The 26,758-nt window shown below is 37.9% G+C and overlaps 1 protein-coding gene across 2 annotated transcripts in view; it reads left to right on the forward strand.

The window, feature by feature from the left end:
• The window catches only part of LOC136449277 (dnaJ homolog subfamily C member 10-like), an 80,031-nt gene that overhangs the window by 31,653 nt on the left and 21,620 nt on the right, over window positions 1-26,758 (forward strand). For both annotated transcript variants that reach the window (XM_066449245.1, XM_066449246.1), the window contains exons 4-8: window positions 5,389-5,439; window positions 8,138-8,223; window positions 10,529-10,666; window positions 12,764-12,854; window positions 26,548-26,625. In XM_066449245.1, the coding sequence (XP_066305342.1) occupies window positions 5,389-5,439; window positions 8,138-8,223; window positions 10,529-10,666; window positions 12,764-12,854; window positions 26,548-26,625 (444 nt within the window). The remainder of the gene's footprint in view (window positions 1-5,388; window positions 5,440-8,137; window positions 8,224-10,528; window positions 10,667-12,763; window positions 12,855-26,547; window positions 26,626-26,758) is intronic.

The following is a 26,758-nucleotide window of genomic DNA, read 5'->3' on the forward strand; positions in this document are numbered from 1 at the left end:
AAACAGTAAGGAAACTGGCCGCTGAATGCATGCCTCTAGCTTGGCACTACAAGGGTCTGAAAGATAAACGAACGAATACTGCCCTGAGGTATAAAAGTTTTCCCTTTGATGGCACTTTGTTCATTCCACATCAAGCACCGACATCAATCTTGCTCTAAAACACTGATCTAGGCGTAGAAGATTTGATTAGGTATCCCCGAGGCCTTCTCAACAAGTCTCAGGTCATAAAGGATTCCCCACAGGGATCGTAACGTACCATAGGCCAGCCAAGGTCACATAGATATCAATCCTGAGGTAAATATGTGGAACCGGAACCACCACTGCTCCAATTTAAATGGATTGTGCGGTAAGTGCACAGCCTACTAAAACTGTTCCCTGCATTCCTATAGCACTGTAACAGTGATTTAGCTTTATTGTGGCAATTGAGAGCCTTATTTGCACAGTACTGAAAACTTCCTAATGATGGTTTTGACAGAAATAAACTTTCTGCAGTACTAAAGTCACAATTCAAACTTTCTTTGCAAAGTGCTCTGCATTCTATAAGACGCATTTTCTTCACTGCTCATACATATCGTTTTCACACGTAACTTCTTTTAATGGTAATCAGAAATGCGTTCTTCTGTAGAGACTGTATTTCACACGCTTTGCTACAGTCTTCTTCCCAAATGATATCATAACAAAAGTTTATGTTCCTTATTAACACCTTGATTTCTCAAGCAAGTCTTCTTTGCTTTTACGATGTACGTTTATTGCCCAAACTATAAAAATCACCTGATTTTTCTCAGCTCCACTCAATTTGGCCCAGCCATGCGGAAAAAACAATGTCCTGGTTTTTGATTCAATGATTGCGGGCAGATGGACTATATAGCTAGGAGAAAGAGCCATGGATTTTGACAATGTTCCAAAACCATTCATGATTTTACGTAGTGTTCTTTACTGTCCCGTCTATATTCCGAGCAATCGGGTGTAGAAGGCACATCAGATGTGTCATAAATACCAAATAGTGTTGTAATTTCTATAATTCATGAGCGATTAAACTGGAAACCGTTCAGCGTCATTCTTATGAAATGTTTGTATGTTAAATTTATATATCCTGTCTTTAATGTTTGGCCATGTCACTTTGATTATATGGATGACTTTTTCATTAGTTTTTAAAGCAAATAATTGTTTAACCATAGAGTAACTCAATAGTTTACATGTATGCTTTTTAAATCAGAACATATATCTATAGCAGTTTTGCAAGTCTCAGCCTTGAAATAATTATTCAGTGTCTGAAATTTTTTGGGCCATCATCAGATACATGTATTTGAAAAACCAACCTGACCACAGGGTAACGTTTATGTAACCACAATCCATCGTGATTTAATTCAATTTGTGCATGATTTTATATTAAGAAGTTAGTAGATGTACAATGAATGTATCAAAACTTTTTACTTAAGGCTTTTGGTGCCAGCGAGACTAAGCTTATTTATCCAGCAGCAGACATCTCCATCTTAAGTCTAGACAGGATTTATACTGGACAAGACGCCTGTAAGACAAACATTTCATAACCAACCAATTAGAGCAATGTTTGAACAAGCAGCTCAACCTTTTGACTGTGAATCTAGATGAACGTTTTTATTATTAGTTTATGTAAAATTAAGGAATCCAAAAGGGATTTTAGAATTTTGTGCACGATAGGTTGAAGTGTCTTGGATGCAAGATCACAAAAGTAAGCAGTGTCTAAAAGTTTTGGAATAGGTGGCCACTGTCTTTGCCTGGTACAAAATCGGCCTACAGAATTTGAAGTTGTTTGGCTATACAAATGGAATGACTAAAAAGACTATTTGTACACAATCAAGACAGTGATCCAACCGACGTTTCAGTGACCACTGTTGGTTGTGTACAAAGACTCTTTTTATTCAATGGCTCACCAACCTAATGAAACTATTCACGATGTCTACAAAATGGATGTAGCTGCTGAATGGCAGAGGTTTTATGGCTCAGAGCCAACTACATGTAAAATGGGAATTGACAGCTTTACTGTTGTGGTTGCATTAAAGTTTAATAATACCCTGAGGCAGTAAAGAAGCGACGTTGCTTCAGTTGCCGACTTTGTGTCAGATGATAGGCACATTAACATTCAGTATGACATCTCTCTCCCTAGACTGCCATAAAGATTGAAACAAGATCTTGCTCTGGTAATGTTGTCATGTATATTTCAAAGACCTTCCAGGATAAGTTGACTAATTGATCTTCCGCCATCCTAACTCTGTGTGAATAATGCAATAACTCCAGAATGCTAAATGTCTACAGTCTAGAGACTGCTGATGTTCAAGACAGTGTTATTGGAAGTTGTCCAAATTTTTAAAGCTGTTGATATATTATATAAGTTTAAACTAAGTAAAGTAATGTGCCATCTATTTGGAAAATTTGCAATAAAGCCAGAATGCTAAATGTCTAGAGACTGATGATGATTAAGATGATGCAAAATGACAGCTCTATGGAAGTTGTCCAAGTTTTGAAAGCTGTACTTAGGTTTAGATGAAGTTAAGTAAGCTGTGATGTCAAATATCATTACTAAAATTTAATAACGCCAGAAAGTTATTAATATCTAAAGACTGTTGATGATTAAAACAGAGCAATGGACAGCTACGTGTATATGGAAGTTGTCCAAGTTTTGAAAGGCATTCTAAGACGACCGATGATGATGACAATGATGATGATGATGATGATGACGATGATGATGATGATGATACTTTGGACTAAGTGAAGTGAGGTGTCAATTGTGTCATATTAAAGAACGTACACAACAGACCTACTAGACTTAGTTGAAACAGTTACAGAAACCATCATGATTATAAAATTATACAATTTTATCAAAGTCAAAAACATTGTACATTGTATATCAAAAAGTTTCGCTGTCCCTTAGCTACCAGCTGAGCCACCACTTAATCTCTAATTTGATATTTACTGTTTTTTTTATATATAATATCAATTGATTTGCCTTCAGTGTTTTATTGTCTTATTTATAATAATTGTATAATCATGTATGTGTAATTACAGCATCAGCATTTGCTGCCTGTGTTGCAATTTCAATGATAAGGAAAGAAATTAATATCAAACTCTAGTATTAAAATGAAATCTGAACTAGAATAGGATTCCCAGATCATAAGCAGTCAAACCTTGTTCAAGGTTAGTTCAAATCTTGGCCAAGGCAAAGCCCCCACCGGTAACTCAATAAGATAGATCGTAACTTCTAAATTGCAAGCTGACATTAGATTAACCTTCATAAAAGTCTGGCTTATAACATTTCAGTGCAATTAAAATACCACCATGTATGATGCAATATCATTAGTAAAGGTCTCCCTGCCATCTGACAGGTTGAGGGGCCACTTGCAATAATGATTATAATGATAACCTTCATTTGGCCCAGGGCTTAATAATCACAAGTTGCATTTAGATTGCATGCGTCAAAAACATTGTGACAGCCATTGATCAAAGACATGTAGAGTAAGCTGTACTGGGGTAGTAAACTTTTAAGGTTTCTTCTTGCACCATCTTGCACAATTTATTATTGGTTAATTGGTAAAACGACTTCCATTAGTGAGTACACAAGTGTACTTCACTACTCTTCCTGGAGTCACATAACATTATACATTACATTGGAACACATACACATAATTTTGAATTATTCCTATCCAAAACAAATTGTTGTACGGAAACTGAAACATTCTGAATTACAAACAAAAAAGAACATTGTTACCAGATTTTCAAGTTTCATTAGTTTGAAACTGGGAATACTTAAGGTTGATTTTGAGTTTTAGGAGAGGGAACTAGTGTCGTATTGAGGTCACCTACTGGCGCCGAATGGCAGCCGCCCAGACCCTTGCGTCAGTTCCATAAAGTGCAAGTGTGGAGCAAATATGTATCTGTTCTGTATTATATGATTATAAACCCTGCAGCAATCCAGCACTGGCTGCCATTGCACGGGTAATTTCTGACCAATAAACCATTATTTAGTGTGTCATCTTATAATTGCAGTCACATTGTATTGTCCAATGTATGGAGAACTGAACTTTTTTCAATGCACAATATTTTCTTCATACAAAACAAGAAGTTTGTTTTGCATGCCTCGTTGCCATTCATTTGCGCTCAGCTGCATTTCCGTAGGAAACAATAGATCTTGATTATGGAGGAATTGACAGTAATGCCAGCCCTTAAAGAGAAAGATTCCCATGTGGAAACCGTTGATATGTATTGCATGTTAGAATGTCCAATTACATTCCTGGAGGAAAAAATCTGTACTGACAAGTTTAAAGTGAGCCTGTCCTTGGGACTATGCATGTACGCTTTTTTCTCTCCAGAAAGTCTAGACTTTTGAGTCCAGTTAAATGTTTGGGGGATACCTACACACCTATTTCCTCCCAACTTTAATTGCTGAACAAACATTTCTTGCATTGTGGTAACCATTTACAAACTTTCCAAAATTTAGTACTCATTCTTACATTTGAATAGCTCCTTTATATCAATCTGAAATACAAATCTGCCATCCTTGTGTGGCTTGGACACTATAAAATTGAGACAAATGGTTACCATTCAAAGCACCCAGGAAAGCAGAGATAAATTTTGTACAGGAAAATTCCCTATTTGTATTCCTGTCTTGCCACTTGTATCAGTAGTAGGCATGATTGAGACTATAACTCAGTACACATAACCTTGGTACGTAAGCCTGGTTGGCAGTATTACTGATCATTGCACTGATAATGGTGAAACTTGACTTTCCTGCCGTGACAGCTCCTAACGTTATTGGGTGATAAAAATTGCTATCGCGTGCAAATAACTATGTTTAGATTGACATTGTATTTTCTTGAAGTACATGTACGTTTTCCAGAAGACTGAATATCAAATCTCAGTGGGAACATGAAACCTTAATTCTAGAATAATCCTGAATAGCAGACGGAATAACTTGGCATGAAAGCTGACAAAAGTTGCTGATTAAAACTATGTACATGTATATTACTTTGTCTTACAGCCACACTGTACAATGTACATTTGGATTGGACATATTATTTTGTCTTTTTTATTTATTTAACAGATTGAAATAAACTATTCATTTTCATATTCATCATCCGCTGGTTTCTGCATCTGAAGTTCTAGAAACGTCCTGCAGCTGCAGTCAGTCTTCCACTGTATTTTGCATCTTACAAGCACTGAGTCTCTTAGATATCTGGGTTTCTTTTCTATTGTATGATAATAGCTTCTGTTTTTTTGTTGTGTATTGGAATCTTATTTTGTTTAAACTGAAAAATTAACAAAATTTCATATGTAAGTGTTACTGACAGTATTGTTAATATTACTTTTGTTGATTGTCAGAGAAAATAATCCTTTTATCTATTTTACTTGCAGGAATCTACGATGAAGATCCAGAGATTATCACACTCAACAGAGCGGAGTTTGGTATGTTTCTTTTCTCCTTGACATTTATTCATCCGTTTCAAAAGTTTGAAAAAGGACTCAAATGAAATTTTTTCCTTTCCTTTTGTTAGATTTCTGATCCTTCCTTGTTTTTATAGGCTTGTTTCTAAGGATTCTAAAGCAGCCCAAGTGTCTTAACACTTATTCACACGTAAACACAGCCTAGACAAGTTTTGATCAGTGCTAGAGTACACAGTCCAAATTCATACGTATGAGAAAACAGTAGTTAAAGAGCTCTTTCCACCCTGAAGACTTGACTGAGATTGATCATTTGACCTCAAGGTAGCAAGTTGAAGCCCTAAGACTCCCTTTCTACCCTACGGAAGGATCATTAGCATTCCCTTTGGCGGAGGAAACATCTGAGGGCTTCAAGCTACCAGACTTAACCAGCACTAATGGTGTTAGCGGATTTATAAACGTCACTGTTTGTCCTATTACATAAGAAAAATGATGAATCAACCTAGTAGGGACTGCAGGAGAAGAAATTAAACAATCCATCAATTGTTTAAAGGGTCATAGAATGACTTCTTAAGTAGCTTCTGGGTGTAAATTAAAGAAAAGGGAAAGTAAGGTCATTTATTATACCTGACAAGAGAAAGTGGGGTGGAAAGGTATGATCAGGAAAGGATAGTATCTGTGTTGGAGGTCAAAGGAGTAAGGATCATTTACAACCTAAGGAGGATAGATTATGTCCTAAGAGACTAAAAAATGTGGCAGGTACTGTCAATCAAGATGTGACAAATCTGTATGAAATCAAATAGGGACTTGTTACTGTCAAACCTACTTGTATAAGAATAAAACACAAAATAGAAAGTCTTTTGTTAAAAAATTGTTGTCATGGAAATGGCTTTGAAAAATGTTGAAGGAGTGAAAAAAGATTCATAATCATATTAAATGGATCAAAGTTTGTGGAAAATTGAATTAATCCTTTGTGTAAAAAAGGTATGAAATTTCTGTATGAAATCATATAGGGATTTACCAACTGTCAAACTCTCGAACCTATATATATGAGAAAGAAATGCAAAATAGGAAAGCTTCAATTTGTAAAGAATTGTTGTCTTAGAAATGACATCAAAAATGTTAAAGAATTGAAGAAAGATGTGTGATATTGAATTGGTCAAAGTTTGTGGATTTTGTGGAAAATTCAGTCGATTTTGTTTCTTTGGAAAAGTTCCAAGTGGAAAAAGTCAATGAACTAGTTGGGTGAACTTCATTCACTTCGACTCCTTAAAGATTGAAGACCAGATATATTTCACAGTCTTCTCTGACAGTAATGCGCACGGCTTCCGGCAAGTTTATGCCTCTTGAGAACTTCTCTGATATGCCCATCATTATCCCACAAGAAATGATACACTGTTATCCACTGGCGGCCCAATTATACCATTTTGGAAGAATGATTGGCTGGCGATATTTCGAGTCCAACTGTAATAACTGTTCTTCTACATCTAGTTACACTTAATCTACTGGGGTATAATGACTACACTTCACTGACAACTTGCTGTGTAAGGAATATAAAGGAGCTAGAACGCATGTGTCAAACACTGCTTGAAATTCTCCGCATAGCTCTGAAAAGTAAGTCTTAAGCATATTCGCTACCATGCAGAGATTAATTTTATCGTCTTATGAAATGCATATGAAATCATCTCACAGCCTGGACACAGTTTAAGTATTGATTTTAGTATTTAACATAAAGTGGGGACATTTAGAGACTAATTGGACTCTGAATTTTGTGTAGGGAGTATCAGAATTTATATTGACTCTAAGGGCATTGAACCCATTGCCCAATTGTAGTATCATATCACACAGAAATCATCAGATCTTCAAGAAGCACTCCTGAAATGATCCTCTTATATTAGGAAATAGTTATCTCTTACTGTTTCAATCATGAAGATTCTGCATATTCCTATTTTGATACATATTTATGAAGTGTAAATCTTTTGGGCCTTCTCTAACACTTGAGCAAGTGAAAAAGTGAAAATAAATGGGATAGAACATTCAACTGTCAAACAAGAGGACCCAAGTTCGAACCCGGGCTGCTCCCACACATGTCTGGACATGCGCCCTGACGTTGTGCCCTTGGGAAAGACACTTAACACGCACTTCACTTCACTTCACTCAGGTGTAAATTAGTACCTAGCTCATCAAGGGTTAGGGACGACCTTCGGATAGGACGTTAAATGGAGGTCTCGTGTTTGGGGAGAGCCACACCCCGTGCACATGAAAGAACCCACCACACCTCTGGCATGCACCGGTGTGAGATGGCCCGAAAACCTACAGTCCTATGACCGCACATGGGTTCGCCCTTAGTGATAGCCTTCGGCTAGTTGGGCAACCCTGGCATGTACATGCTGAACCAATAAATAAATAAAATACATAAGACAAAGTCAAGACAACGTAGATGCTGATGAGTCAATTAGCTCCTGTTGTTTGAGTACAGGAGCTTATTGTCTCGCGGGATGGTCGGTGCTTGTCAATGAGTAACTGTCATCTTGTATATCTTATTACTTGGATGTCTTTGCCTTATCAGTGTATAATCTTGCTTATGTCGAGACCTTCCAGTCACGAGTGGAGATGGCAGCCCAAGTGTTTCGGTCCTGTCAAGTCTTGTTATTGTTATATATAATGTTAAAACATGAAATTCCAGAGATGTGAATCTTTTTTGTGCCATCTTCCATTGCAGAGCAAACTGTGCGACAGTCGGACGACATCTGGTTCATCAATTTCTACTCGCCGCGATGTTCCCACTGCCACGACCTCGCCCCTGCTGTGAGTATTAAAGGCCAGAATATAGATGGGGAGAAATTTGATAGCCATATGGTATCTAATAATGGAAGAAAACTTGGTCAATTTCTGCAGAGTCCATGAGAAAATCTTCAGAAAGTTGTTTGCATCCAATAAACATACATGTAGCTTGTTAAATTTCCATAGTATGATTTAATTCATTAAAGACTCATTGATTGAAAGAAAAGTAAGGAATTTGTGTGTGAGAAAATAAATGGGGAAAGGGAAAATAACTTAGTTCACTGTAAGATACACTAAACTAAACTTTTACCTATCATTGATGACTAGTGAACCACTTCAGGCTTTTAAGTTATTCAGACAGTCTAAGAAAGACTAAAAAACAGCCTCATATCACAGTCCTCATCATGGCTGTAACAAAGTTTTCTCACATGACAATTGATGGCCGATCAGCACTTTTGCTGCAATAAGTTCTTATCACATGACAATCGATAGCCAATCAGCACTGTGACTGTAATACAATTTTGACATGTGGTAAGTTATGCCCAATCACTACCATGATTGCTGCAGTCAATTTTGTCATGTGATTTGTACTATGACTAGTAATAAACTTCTTATCACCTAACAAGTGATGGCAAATCAGCACCATAAGTTCTTGTCACAAGTGATAACTATCCGCACTGTCTACAGAGTAGGTCATAAAACATGTCGAAATAGGCAACAGCTATAAACTTTTCAGCACCAAGGACAGCTCATGTTATGGATGAGGTAAATTATGGCTGCGCACGTACCATAAAGAAGTAGTCGTCCATATATCTTATCACCTGTGTAATGCTCTTCATCTAGTCAGCAGCATGCTGATATAAGGCCACAACAAGTGAATTTTATGGATAACATCCTCTGCAGACACCAAATCTAATGTGAGCGAGAAGGAAAAAATTTCAGGAAAACAACATTTTTAAAATGTTGACCATCACTGGAGTGTCACACAATTTCTTCTTTCTTTCTTCGAAATATGGTGAAAATCAATGCGTGTTGATGTCATCCATAAGATTTACTTGCTGTTGCCTAAACCTTTTAGTAACACATAGATAAGCCCAAAAAAAGGTAACAAGATTAGGTATGGACTTCCTGCTAGGGCCCATCAATCATGTTATAACTGACATGTCAAGGAAATAATGGATGATGCCAGTCTTCATTATCTCTTATCATGAAGAAGAGATGCATGTAGTACATGTATTACCTATTGGGTAGCTACAAACCTTTTCGGCCTGTTCACACTTGTGCGTAATTTCAATTATGTATGAGTTATGTATTGACATGTTTTGGGTTTAGGTAAAGTTTGTGGCCAAAGAAGACGTAGTCATTTTTCCCTTTTCAATAACCAGGCTGTACAACGGTGGGTTAAAGTAGAAAACAACATATTCCCCACAAACTTTACCCAAACAAAAAAATGTTAGTACGCAACTCATACACTGTCAGACTGGAACATACGCACACGTGTGGGCAACAGTGGTTGCACAGATGCTAATACATTCAAACATCTCATCATATAAGAAAGAATAATTGTGTATTGAATCAGATGTATGGATTGATCTGTGTTCTGTTGTTTTCACACCTCTCACAATGTACAATTAGATAAAAGAGTCTTTCGATTGAGAATTTCAAAATCAACCAAGTTGCTACCAACCATAAAATGGAGTCAGCATACTTATTAGTAACCTCTATGGATTTTCAATATTGAAGTATTTCTATGCCACTGACCGCTAATGCTCTAGTTCCCTTGATGTTAATTGACAGGCATTGACATTTTAGGGCTCAAAATGACATATGTTTATTGTAGTGAACCATTTTAATCTTGTTTGCTGTATCAAAGCATACTACTATGAAAAAGGGCATTTTGGGCCACAACTGGCTGTATGTGTGATGGGCTTGTTTTTGATGACGCCTCAAGGGCGAGCCTAATGTTATTGTGTAGATGTATGTTATGGAATATAACACGGTGTATTCCATATCGCCCGAGGTACCGGCCCAACTGGGGGTCGTATCGCCCAAAGGCCCGAGGGCGATGCAACTCAAGGGAGGGCCGAGACCGATGGTGATGCGGGATACACCGTGTTGTATCTTATTTTTGTTATACCAACAACAACAAAAAACATTTCCATGCGAAATGCGCCTGAAGTTGTGAGAGTTTTGTGTCCTCAAACAAAGAAACGCTTCTCCAAGTTTACTTGCACTAACCTACAAGTAGACTGTACTTTGAATAATTCAAACCTTTAGCTTTGAAAATAGTTACTTTCATTTAAATACTCATATTTCTTCTTCCCCTCAGTGGAGAGAGGTTGGGAGGGAGCTTGTTAACGTGATCAGGATCGGAGCTGTGAACTGCCAGGAGGAGTGGATCCTGTGCCGTCACCAGGGGATTAACCGCTACCCCTCCCTCATCCTGTACTCAGGAAGCACCAGGAGGGTAGGTGGTCTCTAGATGTTTGTTACCTTTGCCAGAAGGTTATGTTTGCGGTTTTGCTATGGTCGTGTGGCTGTGGATGCATGTGTGTTTGGTAGCATGACTCAAGAACGTGTGGATCCTGTGTCGTCACCCCTCCCTCATCCTGTACTCAGGAAGCACCAGAAGGGTAGGTGGTCTCTAGATGTTTGTTACCTTTGCCAGAAGGTTATGTTTGCGGTTTTGCTATGGTCGTGTGGCTGTGGATGCATGTGTGTTTGATAGCATGACTCAAGAACGTGTGGATCCTGTGTCGTCACCCCTCCCTCATCCTGTACTCAGGAAGCACCAGAAGGGTAGGTGGTCTCTAGATGTTAACAGGGTTCTAGCTAGTGCATTTTATCTTAAATTTTCAAGATCTCCTCACTGTGGAAGAACCAAGATTCCCTTTCACACCATCCCCCAGATTGGTAGCTTCCCTACATTGTGATTACCATTACACTAAAATGGAATTCCTGCTAGAACCCTGTGTTAATTACCTTTGCCAGGAGGTTAGGTTTTTTGTTGGAGTGGCTGTGGATGCATGTGTGTTTGATGTAAACATCATAACTCAAGAAGCTATGGATGGATGTTCATGATATTTGGTAGGTGGGTAGGTGTCAGAAAGACAAAGGTCAAGTTTGAGAATGGGTCTCCTGGTAGCTTTCTAGGGTACTGCAGTGGAACTTGTTTGTGTACATATTTTTGAATACCCGGTAAACCGCCTCATGGCGTAGCACACCAGGTCTGTACTGACGAGTACAAGCTGCATATCTAGACAAATTTATTTGATCTACTCTCAACGGGACGGACCCTACTCTTAAAAAGATTGCTTGAGTTGTGGCTCTTTTCAAACGCAGGACCTTCATTTGATATCCTTTTTGCGAGACGTCCCTATTGGAAGCTATAGTAAACGTACTCATTTACACATGAGTCGAGTGAGAAAATTGGTGTAAAGTGCCTTTCCCAAGGGCACAACATCAGGGCCATATGCCTTGAAGTCATTTCTAACCCTGTAGTCTTGAATGCATTGATTTATTATACAGCAACAGTCACCTATGTCAGATAAACGTATTCTATATATATATATACACAAATACACTACCATTAAGCTAGCAATAGACCTTGAATGTATTGATTGATCTCGAAGTACTCTGTATGCATGGAACACGTCTCAAAATAGATCTTTTTCCACCTTAGATTTATGGCCAATTTCTAGTGTCGTCAGTAGATTTGTTTAGGCTACATATTTCATCTTGAGGTCAACGAAATAAATCGATCATAATTGCATCTAACCTGACTGTACTGCAAATTTTACAAATGTATTCATAAGTGTGGTTATGTCTATGTAAAGGAAGCAGCAAAAAACAACTGGGATTATATTTGGAAAAATTATTCAAGCTAACTGAAAGTTTATCAAGATATTGATGCCTTAGAAAGATACATTGGATGTATATAATGAGGACCTTCAATAAACATTATGGTATTTTGATTAGCAAGTAAAGTTTTCTAAATCACAGACAGACAGTTTTCTCACCACTTCTTAGCTGCTTTCAATTCTTTTAAAAGAACTTTTGTTTGCAAATGACTTACCAACCAGTTGAAACTACATGTATTCGTTGATGGCAACTCTGATACTGGCTAAATCCCTTATCAAAAGGCTGCTATTTGTTCGCTGAGTAAACTACCCCTACCCTGAGCTCTACACAAATGAAGCTATTCATGGATGGTATTCTGGTACTAGATAAAGCAGTGCATCATTAAAGTCCAGCTACAGTATTCACTCATGGTTCTCTATTACTGCCTTCCTACAATGTACCCCTACCCTGAGCTCTACACAAATGAAGCTATTCATAAATGGTATTTTGGTACATGTACTATAGGTAAAGCAGTCATCCCTGAAGCCCAGCTACAGTATTCACTCATATTGCTCTGTGATTTCCCCCCTACCCAAGCCTGAGCGCTACCAAGATAAAGCTAATCATGGCCAGCATTCTGATTCTAGCTAAAGCAGCCATCCCTTATTATCATCTACGGCTTGGCAATTTGTTGACTCATGTTGCTCTACGGTTCCCTTCACAGCCTGAGCGCTACACAGATGAGAAGACCACAAAGAAGATGGTGAAATTTGCCCTGAAGCAAGTCACTGCCTCTGTCACCGACCTCTGGGCAGGTAAGGGTCAACCTTTTATAGCTACAACAGGGCTTGAAAGTAATTTTTGGGAATAAGTGTACTGGTACACCTAACCTAGAAGTCTAGGTGCACAGGAAACATTATGGGTGCACAACATAGAATAAAGTAGAATGTCTGAGTTAAACTGAATTACAAGCCTTATTCCTATGGCCTCCGTTGGTCAGAATTGACCATGGTAAAATCGTAATTCACATCAGCCCTACATCATCAGCTAAAAATTCCTATTTACAAGACTGACAGTCCATACCTCATAGGTCACATCAAAGCTCTACTACCTCTTTTGAAAAATTGAATCTGAAATTCTATAACTAACTAAAATTTCCAGTAATACAGCAGAGGTTTTGTTATTTTTTTCTGACACTCAATAAAAAAATCATAGAATATGCAGTAGGTAAATGCACAAAACTACTTTAGGTACATAAACCTGTACAAATATCTAAGTGTACTGGTGCACCAACAGTCAAAAATCATGTGCACAGCTCCAATTTTGGGTGCACGAAATGAACACGCACCCAGTATTTCGAGCCCAGTACAATCATGGAGATGTAGAAACTCAGTGACAGTAACACTCCCAGAATATCATAAATGCACCAGAGTAATGAAAGCATCTTCCAGACTGATTGGTTGGCCTTTTGGACGAGGCAGGTCGCTGCAAAGATGTGGCAAATCAACCCGCCCCAGATACAAACGGCAATTTTCTAGTAAAGATACACTTTTTATGTGCCTACCAGATGGAAAATTGGGAAGATGACAGCTAAAAGGTCCTGTTATACGGGGGTAATGTAGGTCAGATAGAGGACTTTACGGAATTGGAAGTGCTATGGAGGTGACTAGTTGAGAGCTGTTTTGACCTCAAGTCTGACCCCATGACAGAGAATTGCTACTGGTTATGGTAATGCAGCACGCTGAAGGTTATGTGAAGGATATGGCAAGGTCTTCGAGAGCTGGCTCGTCTTAGAAGATAAGAGTCTCATCATCGTCATAAGTCGTGGGGGCAAACAGTCCAAATGACAGAAACTTCTCAGTTCGTTTCTGTATCTGTATCTATATAGCCGGTATAACCGCCATTCGGCGTAACACACCAGCTTCGCAGGCACGTGTTTATATAACACCGAACCACCTGTCACGTCTAACCTTTGCATATCTAACTGCATGCATTGTTTAAAGCTATCTAATGAGGATGCTTCCACTGTACTTGGTTGTAACGAGTTCCACTCTACGATCGTTCTAGGAAAATCCAAATTTTTAAACACATCAATCCTCAGTTGGAAAGTCCGATACTTAAAGGCATGGCTATTTCTTGTCCTTTTCTGAGCTGGTATTAGATACTTATTAGTTGGTACGTCCACCAGTTCATTAGTCATTTTGTACATTTGTACATTTGTATCCCTGTCCCTGGTGCTGAAATCGTAGCAGGTAGGTATTTGTCGGTCTCGCAAGACTATGAATAGTGCAGATTCTACATGAAGTACATTTTGCTTGGTTTTAGGCTTTAAATGTTTTAGTTCTGAAGGAAGGCTCTGTTTTCTTCCCCCTACTTGACCCTTCCTTAAGTGCCCGTCCCCAAAGGTGCTGAGATAACTTGATATGAAATTCAAGGCCTGAAGCAGGCTGTGAAACAAGACAAGCCTTTAGCTTAGCAGACCAAGATGAATGTTCCTGGAGCCAGTTTCAGGAAAACATATACATGATACAAGATGATGACAAGAAGAATGTCAAAGTACATTGTAAGCTTCCAACATTTGGACTGGAAATGCTGTGTAGTTTGAAAGTATCAATTTTGCAATCTGCTGAAAATCACTCGATCATTACTTGCCTCGGGATTGGGGACTAAAAATAAAGGCTGCACGACCCAGTATTTTCTCTACCATTATGCTGACAGTGCTGGTCACTTTGCAAAGGAATTTGGTTGATCTTTTGAAGGGCTTACAATCTACTTTAAAACTAAAGGAAAACTTTCCGTTGAAACCAAGATAAAAATCAGTCCTTGAGATGTCAAATGGATTTTCCTTGTCGGCTCTTTTATCATAGCTTTTTGCCCCAAGCTGTGAAAAGGATGCATATTGAGCTGGTGCCCTGGATTCACAGGTCGATTTATAAATTTTCCATTCCCAGTCATTACTTTAATTATCTGATTTAGTCACCATGATTAATTCATAGGATCAGGGAATTAGATGCTATTGATTGGGACTTGATGGCATTAGCACAAAGTTAAGATTCAGATCTTGTCTGTTCCTTTTCTTTTGGTCTAAGGCCACACCAATTTAATTTGTTGGTTAACAGATTTTTTATAAATTTTAGCAAAAAAATAATCATGAAAACAGAAGGCTGGGGTGAAAACTTGCACCTACCCTGTTCAATCCCTGAAATTGTGTGCAACAAACTTTCCTCTGAGATTCTGTTTCCCTGTTGATTTTCCAATCTAGAAATTTTCAAAATTCCGTTAATCAAGAAATTAAAATGGTGTGGCCTAAAAGATATGATAAACATGAAAGAAACTTTGCAGTGGAAAATGACTGTTTATGAAGTAAGCAACTCATTAGAACAGAGATTTTCTTCTACATGTATTACCCTGTGCTGTATCTACATGTAGCAATGATCTATATAGTTCATTTGTATGTATCAGACATCACTTATTGGGAGACAAATTTATTCTCTGCCGGAAATCTTTTTCTTTGTAACAAATCAAAGCATTCATCTCTTGAGATTATGATATATATGATCAGAATAGAAATATACCATACGTGTATACATGGTTACCGATTGCTTCAGAGATTGTTTCATTATTAGAAGGTTAGTATCATTGAGGTTGACAGAAACTCATACATTTGCTGTAGATTTGTGCTAGCCAAGGAAAGGTCAGCTAATTCTTTTTCATCTACCTGTCCTATTTGCATGCCTTGAAAGCACATTGTCCATTTCTTTTGGTAATCGAGAATTGAAATAAATGTGTTCTCTAAATGGCTGTGTCTCAAATGTAACCGATATAGAGTAAGATAGATCTTATAAGGCACAATGAGATGAGTAATTAGTGTAGCACGGTGTGCCTAATGAGTCCTTTAATATCACTAAGCACATAATCCTTTCCTTTTCCTTTGATATTGGAAAAGGTTTAATATATTATCATTCAAAGTGTAGTGGAGAATTTGATATTTATGAGGAAGGTGGGATGATAATCATGTATCAAAAGTGTATGACTCTTCTAAGTTATTGCATTCATTCTTGTTAATGGTTTCAAATTTATCATTATATTCGTCATTTGATTGAGTTAAGATTTGCTTAAAACTTAAACATCGCAAACCAGTTCCCGACTTGCAAAAATCTATCTCTCATCTACATTTTCCTTTTTTGTTCTAAACCATCTTAAAACCTTCCATAGATCATGAAATTTGCACTGGAATAGACAAAAAACATTGCTGTTTTTGTGTTTAGTACATGTAAGTAATAGTACTGAACTTCATGTCTACTACTGACTGTATATGATTTTGCATGTCCATGATGTATATTTTTCAAATTGTATGTACAATCTATGCCAACATGCAATTTTACATGAAACCAAAAATTTTTCTATCACATGAATGCCATGGGTTCGGGTCTGTATATTCAAGTCTGGACCTAAACCTGAACATCTGGACCTGAATCCGGACCTGAACCTGAACATAAGTTTAGTTATGTCATGCCTGGGCCTGATACGGGTGTTCCGGACCGTGTGATAACTATCCGGATCACATAGGGTTCGGAAGTGTTATCACACAGGCTTCCATAGAATATTTCGAACGCATTTCGAGCGCGCCGGTTGTGCGGCCGTCGGAAATTCGAATACCGGATTCGGAGATTGGAATCAATGTTGCTACAGTTTCTTGTTCGAAGACACAAAACTCCCTCAACTTCTGGCGCATTCCGCATTGAAATGTATGTTTTTTCGGGTGGGTATGACCAAGGTATGACATAAATAAAATACAACACGTTGTATTCCGCATCACCCTCGGTCCCAGCCCGACCGCGGGTCGGATCGCCCCCGCGGTCGGGCTGGTACCTCGGGTGATATGGAATACAACGTGTTGTATTCTATATATACACACCACTACTTACAACCAAAATTAAACATGATATGGTAGAGTAAGAAGAAATTCTACTTTATAGCGGTTGAACCAACAGGAAAAGGTCATACTTTACATCCAGGAAGTGAGAAAATTGATCAAAGTCACTGTACTTCCCCGCCCGAGGCCAAAGCACCCATTAAAGTACACTAAGATTGCTCTGTAATTGTGCAGTTTATCAGTTCCTTTAAAGAAAACACTTGATTAGATAAAACTAGCAGTAAAATTGTGAAATTTGTGTGCAGTTCTCGTAGTGTGTCCATTGATCCGTTGGGAGGAAATAGCAATGCGCTTCATGGCATCGAAGATGTAATTAAGTCAACGTATTGCCTAGTAACAATGCAGTGACTTCTTTTTGTTTGATGAAGCAATAATTGGATTTCAGTCCTTAAAATTGTAGGAAATTTGTTGACATCACTTGCATTTACGTATTTCGATGCAGTCAAATTGACATGAATGAAGTGGTTAATGCAATTAGTGATAGCTAAATGCTTAGTAAGACTGCCATACGTTTTGTTTGAATTGCTGATTGGATTTCAATCCTTGTAATTGGAGTTTTTTTCTTTAATTTTAACCTCTAGATCTAGTACACTGAAGTAGCTGTTTGGCACCCAATTCTCTATTGGTTACAGAGTTAGGTAGTAAGGGAGAGTTTGTCAATGAAAAATATGCATTTTTTGCTGAGTCAGATGTAGTTACAGAAAACCAATACAGTATGAATGCATGCATGTTTGTAAATTGTATCTTTCAGAAACATCTGACACTTATTAAACATGTTTTATCTTCACTGAATTGCCAAAAAGGTCTACATAGACCCCAGGGGAAGTTGTCTTCAATTAAGCTTTGCCCTTTTGTACGGCCCATGATTTCTTTTTGTTTGAAGTGCTGATTGGGTTTTAATCTTGTGTTTGAAGTTTTCTTTTGCATTTTCTTGCTGCGTCAGATGTTAGTTAGATACGTAATCTTGGTGTTTAACCCAAGGATGGCTCCTCCTGAAGTGTCCTTGCATCTTCCTGTGTGCCATATCTCTATGAGACATCTGACATTCACTAGACTCGTTTTGTATTCACCGAAATGCCAAAATGTATTAAATTTGGATTTCTTGGTCATTTGTTTGAGCCTTACAGAATGTTTATTCAAATTCAAATTAGTCTGCCAGTTGCTTTTTGTTGAGTCATGAGGAAAGACTGGTAAGGGTCAGACAAAATATAGCAAAGATAAAGATTAGTACATGATTGAAGTCCTACATGTAATTGACTAAAAAGGAGAAGTGCTGATCAGGCTTTTAGCTAGGATTTACAGACAGGGTGTCCTGAAATGGGAAAGGGGGTGTCCTCTGTGCATCCAGCTGCAAAAGAGGGTGTCTAATTTCTTTGCTATTTTATTGTAGGGCGTCCAGAAGACGACTGATACTGTGGTGCTGATTGGCATTAAATCTTGTTTTTGAAGATTTCCTTAAGTGTTTTTCGCTGTGTCAGATGTTAGTCCAATATACGTGATCTTGATGTTTAACTCACAGATGGCTTTTCCTGCAGTATGCATGACTCTCTCTGTGTGCCATATCTCTCAGAGACATCTGACATTTATTAGACATGTTTTGAGGTATTTCCTCTGCCAAGAATGTCATGTTTTTGGTGCAGCTTGTTTGTCTCTGTACAGCATAACTCAAGAAGTTGCAGATGGATCCTTAATTATGACATTTTGTAGGTGGGTAGGGGTCAGTGAAACAAAGGTCAAATTCGACAATGGCCTTCAATAGTTTTCCCTGAAATGCCAAATTGCATAATTATCTTATTCATAGCACGAAGTTAAGTTGCCCTCAATTCTGAATCAGTTTTTCGCAGTTGCACAGTACAGTCCCTGTTGAATCCTGTATAATTACCTTATTTGAATGCATTTTCAAGGGGTAAAAGTTAGACTTCCTCTGAGTTTCAGAGACTTAAAAGTTGACTTAAAGCATAAATGGATAGTTAAGATAGCATCCAAATTTCCCTTGAGTTTAGCCTCCTTTCTTAACTTGCTAATTGGGTCAGCTTGATCCTCCTAAGGAGTTATCTGATCAAGATTTTTACCAAATTACCATCTTAAATGGAAAACGTCTTCACTGCAATAAGTCATGTCACAGGGGAGCCTGGAAGGTATGTTGTTATCTTGCCAAGGAAAATGCTGTTACTGCAGATTCAATTAATGAATATTTAGTCAAGTGATGCACCTCTCTGCATTATACATTTTGTATGTGGTATGCAGGTCAGATGTTATATTATGTATTACAATGTTCATAATGAAGTTAACAGAACTTGAATAGTGTTTTTCATAATAATTATAATCATAAATGTACAAATAAAATGTACTAGTATATGTAGGCCACAATCTTGTAGCTGTCAATAAATTGTTTACAGCATTATAGTACATGTACTACAGGGTAGGATATTCTTGTGATAGGCACATTACAGTTCAGGAACTACTACTGTACCAGTACTCTGTATGTGGTATTGCTTCAAAATCTTAGGTTATCAAAATACACGTATTCACGTTTGTAATGTACAAAGATATACCATATTCATCATTCAGGGTGATACATGCTCGACATGGGAGAAGAAAGAACAAAAAGAGTCAAAAGTCGGAACCAAAAGACAATTGGTTTGACCCACGTCCGTACCTCCCTCCCAGCCTCCCTGCCCTTTTCTTTAGGGTGTGGGATTGGATGCATAAGTCCTGCTGATAATCAGTAAAGGTCGTCAGAAAGGTGTTAGGTACAGATCGATGCAGGGGCAATCAGGCCGAGACTCCGCTATTTATAACCAAGATTAGTTCACAGGAAAGTGGCAGTCATTAAAACTTGTATAAGTGATGGATGTGAAACTTGATTGAAGAACAGGCCAATGAGAATAGTACTTAACACGTACTGTGCATTGTACAGCTTGTTATATGTAGTATGTCCTTCATATAAAGTGTAACAATGTAGCTATCAATATAAAGGAATGGACATCAAGAAGATTCCAGACATATTAAGTGATGGATGTGAAACTTCATTGGAGAACAGGCCAATGAGAATAGCACTTAACACGTACTGTGCATTGTGCAGCTTGTTATATCTAGTATGTCCTTCATATAACGTAGCTATCAATATAGAGGAAAAAGCATCAAGAAAATCCCTGACGCATTTGGGATTTACTTCCGTATCCCTAAGCAGTAGAACTGACACGATAAATGATGAATGATGCAATTATTAGACGATCTCAGCAACTTTTCGCTGATTTTAGAACTACATTGTAGACAAGGTCACCCCAGTTTATATCCTACATGTAGGTAAACCGAGGACATGAATCCTTGCTTGCCTTTTGGTGAACCGGCTTTCTGTACTAAAAGATCAGAGTTCAAATCCTGATCACTATCATTTGAGGGACTTAGCTTGCACTTCTTATATACGATAGGACCCAAAGCCATGAGCCAAGTGATTGTAAAATATGCAAAATGTCAAAAAATGCAGGGGAATTTCCTTTTGACACCAAATCTTGAATAATACTATGTACACATAGCACGTCCAGGTCAAAAGATACAAAAATCTGTTCTGCTGCAATACCAATGAAACCAGTCTGGGATTCGGGTAGTGACGTTTCAATTCATTCTATTCTTTAGGTACATTCGCAATGACATAGACAGTTTGTGTGGCATGGTTCAAATTCTTCTATTCTGCAGTCTTCAGAATGTAATAATGTAATTATGAAAACTGACAAAGTGACACCTCCATGGTTAAATACATTTGTAATCTGGCCATGCTATTAAATCTGGAAGCCATCTTCCCTCAACTCCCTCCCTATGGCTATATGGGTCACAATGTAAGTATTTTAAGCATATTGTGGCATTTTGCATGGGGTGTGTATGATTTATTAATTTCCTGTAAAGGGTAGGGAAAAGAGCAATGTTAAAGTCAGTTTCAAAAAAGAGCAATCATTAGTTGACACGCTTTTTGCAGTAGAAGAAGCAATTTTGTAATGCTTTAGGGAGTCCTATCTGGTCTCAGAATGTTCTTCTATTGCTGACTTTTGTTCCAAGTGAATAAATGTATAACAGCAAGCATAAATTCAGTTTTCTCACTTTATGCAGAAATATTCTAGATATTTGTCCTGGCTTTAAGTTAAACCAAAATACTGTAAATGCATTTATTTCGTGCTATTAAAGGCGAAAATGGGGTGTTTGCAGTGGTTTGAAGTTTGCGGCAGCACTATAGTCACATACTGCCACAAGTACATTTACAGTAACTTTGTTTCCAAAGTTGTAAAAAACTTCAATCTTGTATGATATCACTCCCCTTTATCCTAAGTTTTATCTTGCCAGCAGGTAACTTTTGGAACAGCCTTATCAGACATTCACTTCTTGGTTAGACATTAGCTCTTAGCATAACCTTCTGGGATGAATACCTTATTCATTGGTGCCTCAGGTACAATTTGAAGACAGTGAACTTTCAACGCAATCTTAACAACTTGATCTTGTTACTGCTTCAAAATTGCCTGAATTCCTCTGCCAAATTCTTAAAGGTCTTAAGCAAGGTCTCCCCTAGGATGTCAGTTGCTCCTAGAAAATTTACCTAGGGCATTAAAAGCTGCCTGAAATATCCAGAGTAGTGATTCGAGCATCTCGAGCGCTCCGGGCCATACAGACTAAGCTCTCTTATTCCTTCCCAGGATGGTATTAGGATCCAGAGGTCAATACAGATATTAATATAAGATACCATTTCCTAAGAGGAGGATTCCCCACATACGCATTCATAATCACACTTTGACGTGCAAACTAGGGAATCGTCAATGTCAGTACAGCGGAAAAGGGGTTGAATTTACTAGCTAATGTTCCTCCCCCAAGGCCATTGATACAACTGCTTTTTATTAAAAAGATTTGGGCAGGAAGTCACTTATCCATTCCCTTCACTCTTGATTTTCTAAGCACGAACTTTGTTCTTAGTCCTCTCATTGAATTTTCTCTAGCTATAGGGTATGCAGAAACTAGAGTCTGTTAAGTTATGTAATCTGTGGTGAAGCAACTTTGCTGTAGCAGAAATAAAATTGTCCTCTGTACCGTGAACTTATCATCACCGTGAAAAGACTTGTTATCATTTATGATTCCTTCACACATCCGTTCTGTAAATCACTTCAGTCTCATGATTATGTTAAGTGGTAGTCATATTAGTCCTCAATCCAGGATAATATCAAGATATGACAGTCAAGGAAGCCACCTTGTCCCAAAGAGAAGTGCATTAACTGATTAAGACATTAATCAGATCCACCCTCCCCATGAGTTTCAGATTGCCCGAGGCCTCAACATTCATTTACGGCTAACAGAGCCTGGTAGATTCACATGCTCTCAGTTGAGTTTTAGAACTCCTCGGCTTAAGTTGTTTAGAGTCTCTTGTCAATAAGAGAGCACACTGTCAGAAACCATCTTGGTACTACATAGAGTTGAGAAAATTTTACGTATGTCAAGCAGCTATTAAGTACATTTTGTCTCATGACATTATTGAAAGTGGTTGAAACATTTACCAGTAAAAGCATGCACATAATAAATGCATAGTTCGTTCTATTCTTCACCCCATCTACATTGTACATTTATTATATGTATTCAATGAAAGGCTTGATGTGTGTATTCCCTAGGAATGTTAAAGCATAGGGTTATGGCCAGATCTCTCTGAACTTAGACAAGGCCTGGAGCTTTACACATCATTTTTATTAGTATAGAGACCGTCCTGATGTCCATGTCTCAGTAGAACATTGGGGAATCTGACAGGTTAAAGGTTATGCTTGCAATCCACAAGAGGCTTTGTACTTAGGAAAGCATTTGAACTTAGGAACAGACTTTTACATGAACTCCTGACTCAGCAATAATGTGCAAATTAGAATGCTCATGCCAGTCTCCAACACACTGCTATACAGTATACATAATATACGACAGTTTTCAAGGTAGAGGACCAGTCCAAGTATAGAAAAAGTCAACTCTTTCTTCCGGTATAAAAATTGTGAAAGACACCCTGTGATGTTAAATTACAGAATGTAGCAAGTGGCAGGACAGAGCTGGTCACCTAAATATTCAATGTATTTGAGTAAGAATAATATCAAATTCAAGGAAGAGGACCAGTCCAAGTATAGAAAATATCAACAGTTTTTCTTCCTTCTTCCTGTAAAAGGTGTGGTGTTTGATTACATAATGTAGCAAGTGGCAGGACAAGACTTCAGGGGCTGGTCAGCTATACATAAATATATATGAATAAACAGAGCAGTACTAATGTTAGGCTAGACCATGTGAAGGTAGCCATCATGATTGTGTTTCCTTGCAAATGTTGCCTTTCTAGTCGAATGTGTACCGGTATAATTACAGTAAAAAGTTGTCACCAGATCATTTTGCCCGCTATATTCTATAGCCCTTTTATTCACTCTACAATTCATGCGTAGACCCTTGTCTCCAGATGCAATTTTACATCCTTTGTAGACAAAGCTACGAGAGTCGTAAAAGTCAGCATGATAGAAGAGGAGTTATTACGTAAAGCCCTGTACATCACAGAGTCCTGTAAATAAAGTTAGATAACTACGACCTTCAAACGACCTACAAGTCAACGACCTTCTCAAAACTAAAGCCGGCAGTCCATTAAATGTTAGGTGCACAGCGATGGGTTGTTTGGTATTACGTGTAAGTGCTTTTGAAGTTCAGGACAGTTCGTAAAAATGGAATGTGATCAGCTTCGTTTAAAGCTGTTTCTGGTTGTAAATTTGATGCAGTTCGCTGCTCTATTTTATTACATTGCGTGCACAGGAGTAACATTGATGGTATTTACATCATTTCAGCTGTCAAAGTGAACAAAGTTATTGTGTATTAAGTCTACATTGTAGCATTAATAACTTTGAAGATAAAACAACTCCCATGCCTTGTGGAGACTATAGGCAATATTTGCACTTAGAGCGGAGTGAGTCACTGAGTGAGTGTCTGTATGTATATTTGCACTGCCTCAGGCACCTGACATCCTTAACTTTCAAATCTTGGCATTCTTTCAAATATTGGATAGTTACTCAGAAAAGTCAGAACACGAATCTCTCATACTGCCATATTTACAAATGTCAAATATGAGTTCTGATAAGTAATATCAAAATGCCTGATCTTTTTTCTAATTTGGAAAACATTGATTAATTTTGATGATACAGTCAATGCACTTTATTGCTCGACAATCATAAGTAACATGGTACAATGTATGACTACAGCTATTAAACAACAGTTACAGTTACTACCTGGCAAACCTACCCTACATTTCATAACTACAAAATGTTAACAATAAAAGACTACGTGTAAGTGTGTAAGTTGCATCATCATCACTATTGTACATTACATTATGTTCCAATATATACATGTCATCATCTTGTCATGAGAGTGTCACGGATGAACATCACCCTCCTCCTCCAGTCCTCCCTGTCCTCCATTGCTCTCGGTAGTTCTTCTTAATTGCAGCCTGCATCCTCACACAGCTGCTGTATGTAGGTTGTGCGAGGCCTGCCTACACTTGCATGTCCATTATTTGTGTGCCCACAAAAGAACGTCATGTACATAGAATATATGTCATGAAATAAGCTTAAACAATTTACTTCGATACATTTCAAAATCAAAGAATAACTAATGACAAACAAAATCAATAGGACTGCCACACACAAAAAGTTGTGTCTGCCAACAACAGTTACTAAAGTATCGTGCATCGTATCTCTTCCAATGACAAATGAGCTAGTCTAGGCTGTACAGGGAGCAAGGGAAGATCAGATGGCCTACGGTAACAATAGAGCTCGTGCCAAATACCAGTCGATACTGCACATCCATTAGTGGAGCACAGAAATCAATTTACTAGCTACAGACTGACGTACATGTAGATTACAGTCAATGTTTCCTTGGTGCAGCTTTCTGTTTGGCTTTTAGGTAAAACTTTGTATTATATAGGTCAATACAAAAAATTGTATGGTTCTGGGCGGCAAATGTGCTAGATGTTGGCACATCAGGAACCAAAGCTGTAGACACTTGTGTTTTTGGTACACTTTTAGACAGATTGGCCTAAGCGGCTCGGTGGGTGTCACTCCACCAACATGGTAGGAATATCGTGTAAAGTGCCTTAATCCCAAGGGCACAACGTCGGGGCATGGTGATCATCAAACCCAATACCTGTTGGTTACAACTCCGACGCTCTAACACTTACTGTTGTTATAGCTCAGAGTTAAAATATCGACTAAATATCTTTTTTCACTAATACTACACATTAATTTGTAGTATTAGTGGAAAAAAGATATTTAGTTGCAGAAATCAATTTACATGCTGCAGACTGAAGTCAATGTTTCATTAGTGTAGCTTTCTGGCAGGCTTTAACTTTTAAGGTAAAAACTGTGTGTATGCTGAAAACTGTAATATGATAATCAACTCCAGTTCAAATATTGACTTGTCTACAATGTAAAATTGTCATTTTTCCACCATTAGTGCTTGTAAACTATTTTTTTAAGTAATGGTGACAACAGCAATTTTGACAAGCTCAGACTGCAGCAATAAATCTTCACAAACCTTTGTTGGAATCCAAAATGTCATATTTCATAAATAATACATCTTGGAATATCTCTGGTCCTTCAAATACAATACCCTGTATGATTTGTAACATGGTCAGTTAGGTTCCCTTTCAACTAGACAGTGATCGCTGGGCGACCGTACAGTTGTACATATATGTGTACAGCAAACAAAATTAGATTTGTGCGACTCTTGATTTCATAAGTTCAATGAAATTAATATGATCATGCAAGATAATACTAGAGTATGATCTAGAAGACAACAAAACACGCAAAACATTAAACATAATTTGCTCATTATCTACCTTGTATGACTTGTATTGAGCAATCTGTAAAATCTTTAGTCGCTTAGCGGTTGCAGCGCAGTTGCAGCCTCAAGTGAAAAGCGGTGTTAGATGCAAAGTTTGACAGAGAAGGATGATAACACCTTGAGACCAGATCCTTCACTGACATGATAAATACGTCTACTTGCCAGCCATAATGATTCTGGCTTGTCCTCTGATCCTTTGATCTCTTCTACAAGTTTTCTATGAAAAGGCAGTTAGTGGTATTGCAGGTCGATCGCTGGTCTTAATCACTGCCTATCCATCATATAGCGTCTCTCAAGGGCAGTTCTCCCTTTAGGTCACCTAGGGAACATGATGAAATCTTGGGATCCTGGCAATGAACAATTTTGTTGATGGGTTATTTGGTTGTTGCATGATGAGTTGATTGGCTCTTTGGTTGGTATATCAAATGTTGACATTTATTTCAGATTATACAATATATAACTTAAACTTTAGAAGTTGGTTTCATGTTTTAAACATTACAAGTGATACAATGACTGGACCAGAGCTATGAAATACTAGATACAAGGCTACTCTACAGGTGCTGCTATGCATTTAAGTTGGCAATGTCATACTGAATGATATGTTAGATTGTTCACAATTACATTTAGGGACATTCTATACAATATAGTTGACAGAAGGTTTACAATGTTTTGTTTCTTGTTGTTTGTCACAGCTAACTTTGACATGGCCATCCACAACGCCGAGACCGCAGACTTGCCTTGGGTCATCACCTTCTGCTCTTCTGGGCTGGGTAAGTGGTCTTCTTGTATCAAACCAGATCTAGCCACCGACTTTTATCTAACAATTCCTTAATTATTTGCTGATACAATATGTATGAATATGATGCATCCAATTGTTTGTCTCCTCAAAGCTCCACTTAATAT

Source organism: Branchiostoma lanceolatum, chromosome 15, assembly GCF_035083965.1.
Source record: "Branchiostoma lanceolatum isolate klBraLanc5 chromosome 15, klBraLanc5.hap2, whole genome shotgun sequence".
In the NCBI taxonomy this organism is placed as follows: Eukaryota; Metazoa; Chordata; class Leptocardii; order Amphioxiformes; family Branchiostomatidae; genus Branchiostoma; species Branchiostoma lanceolatum.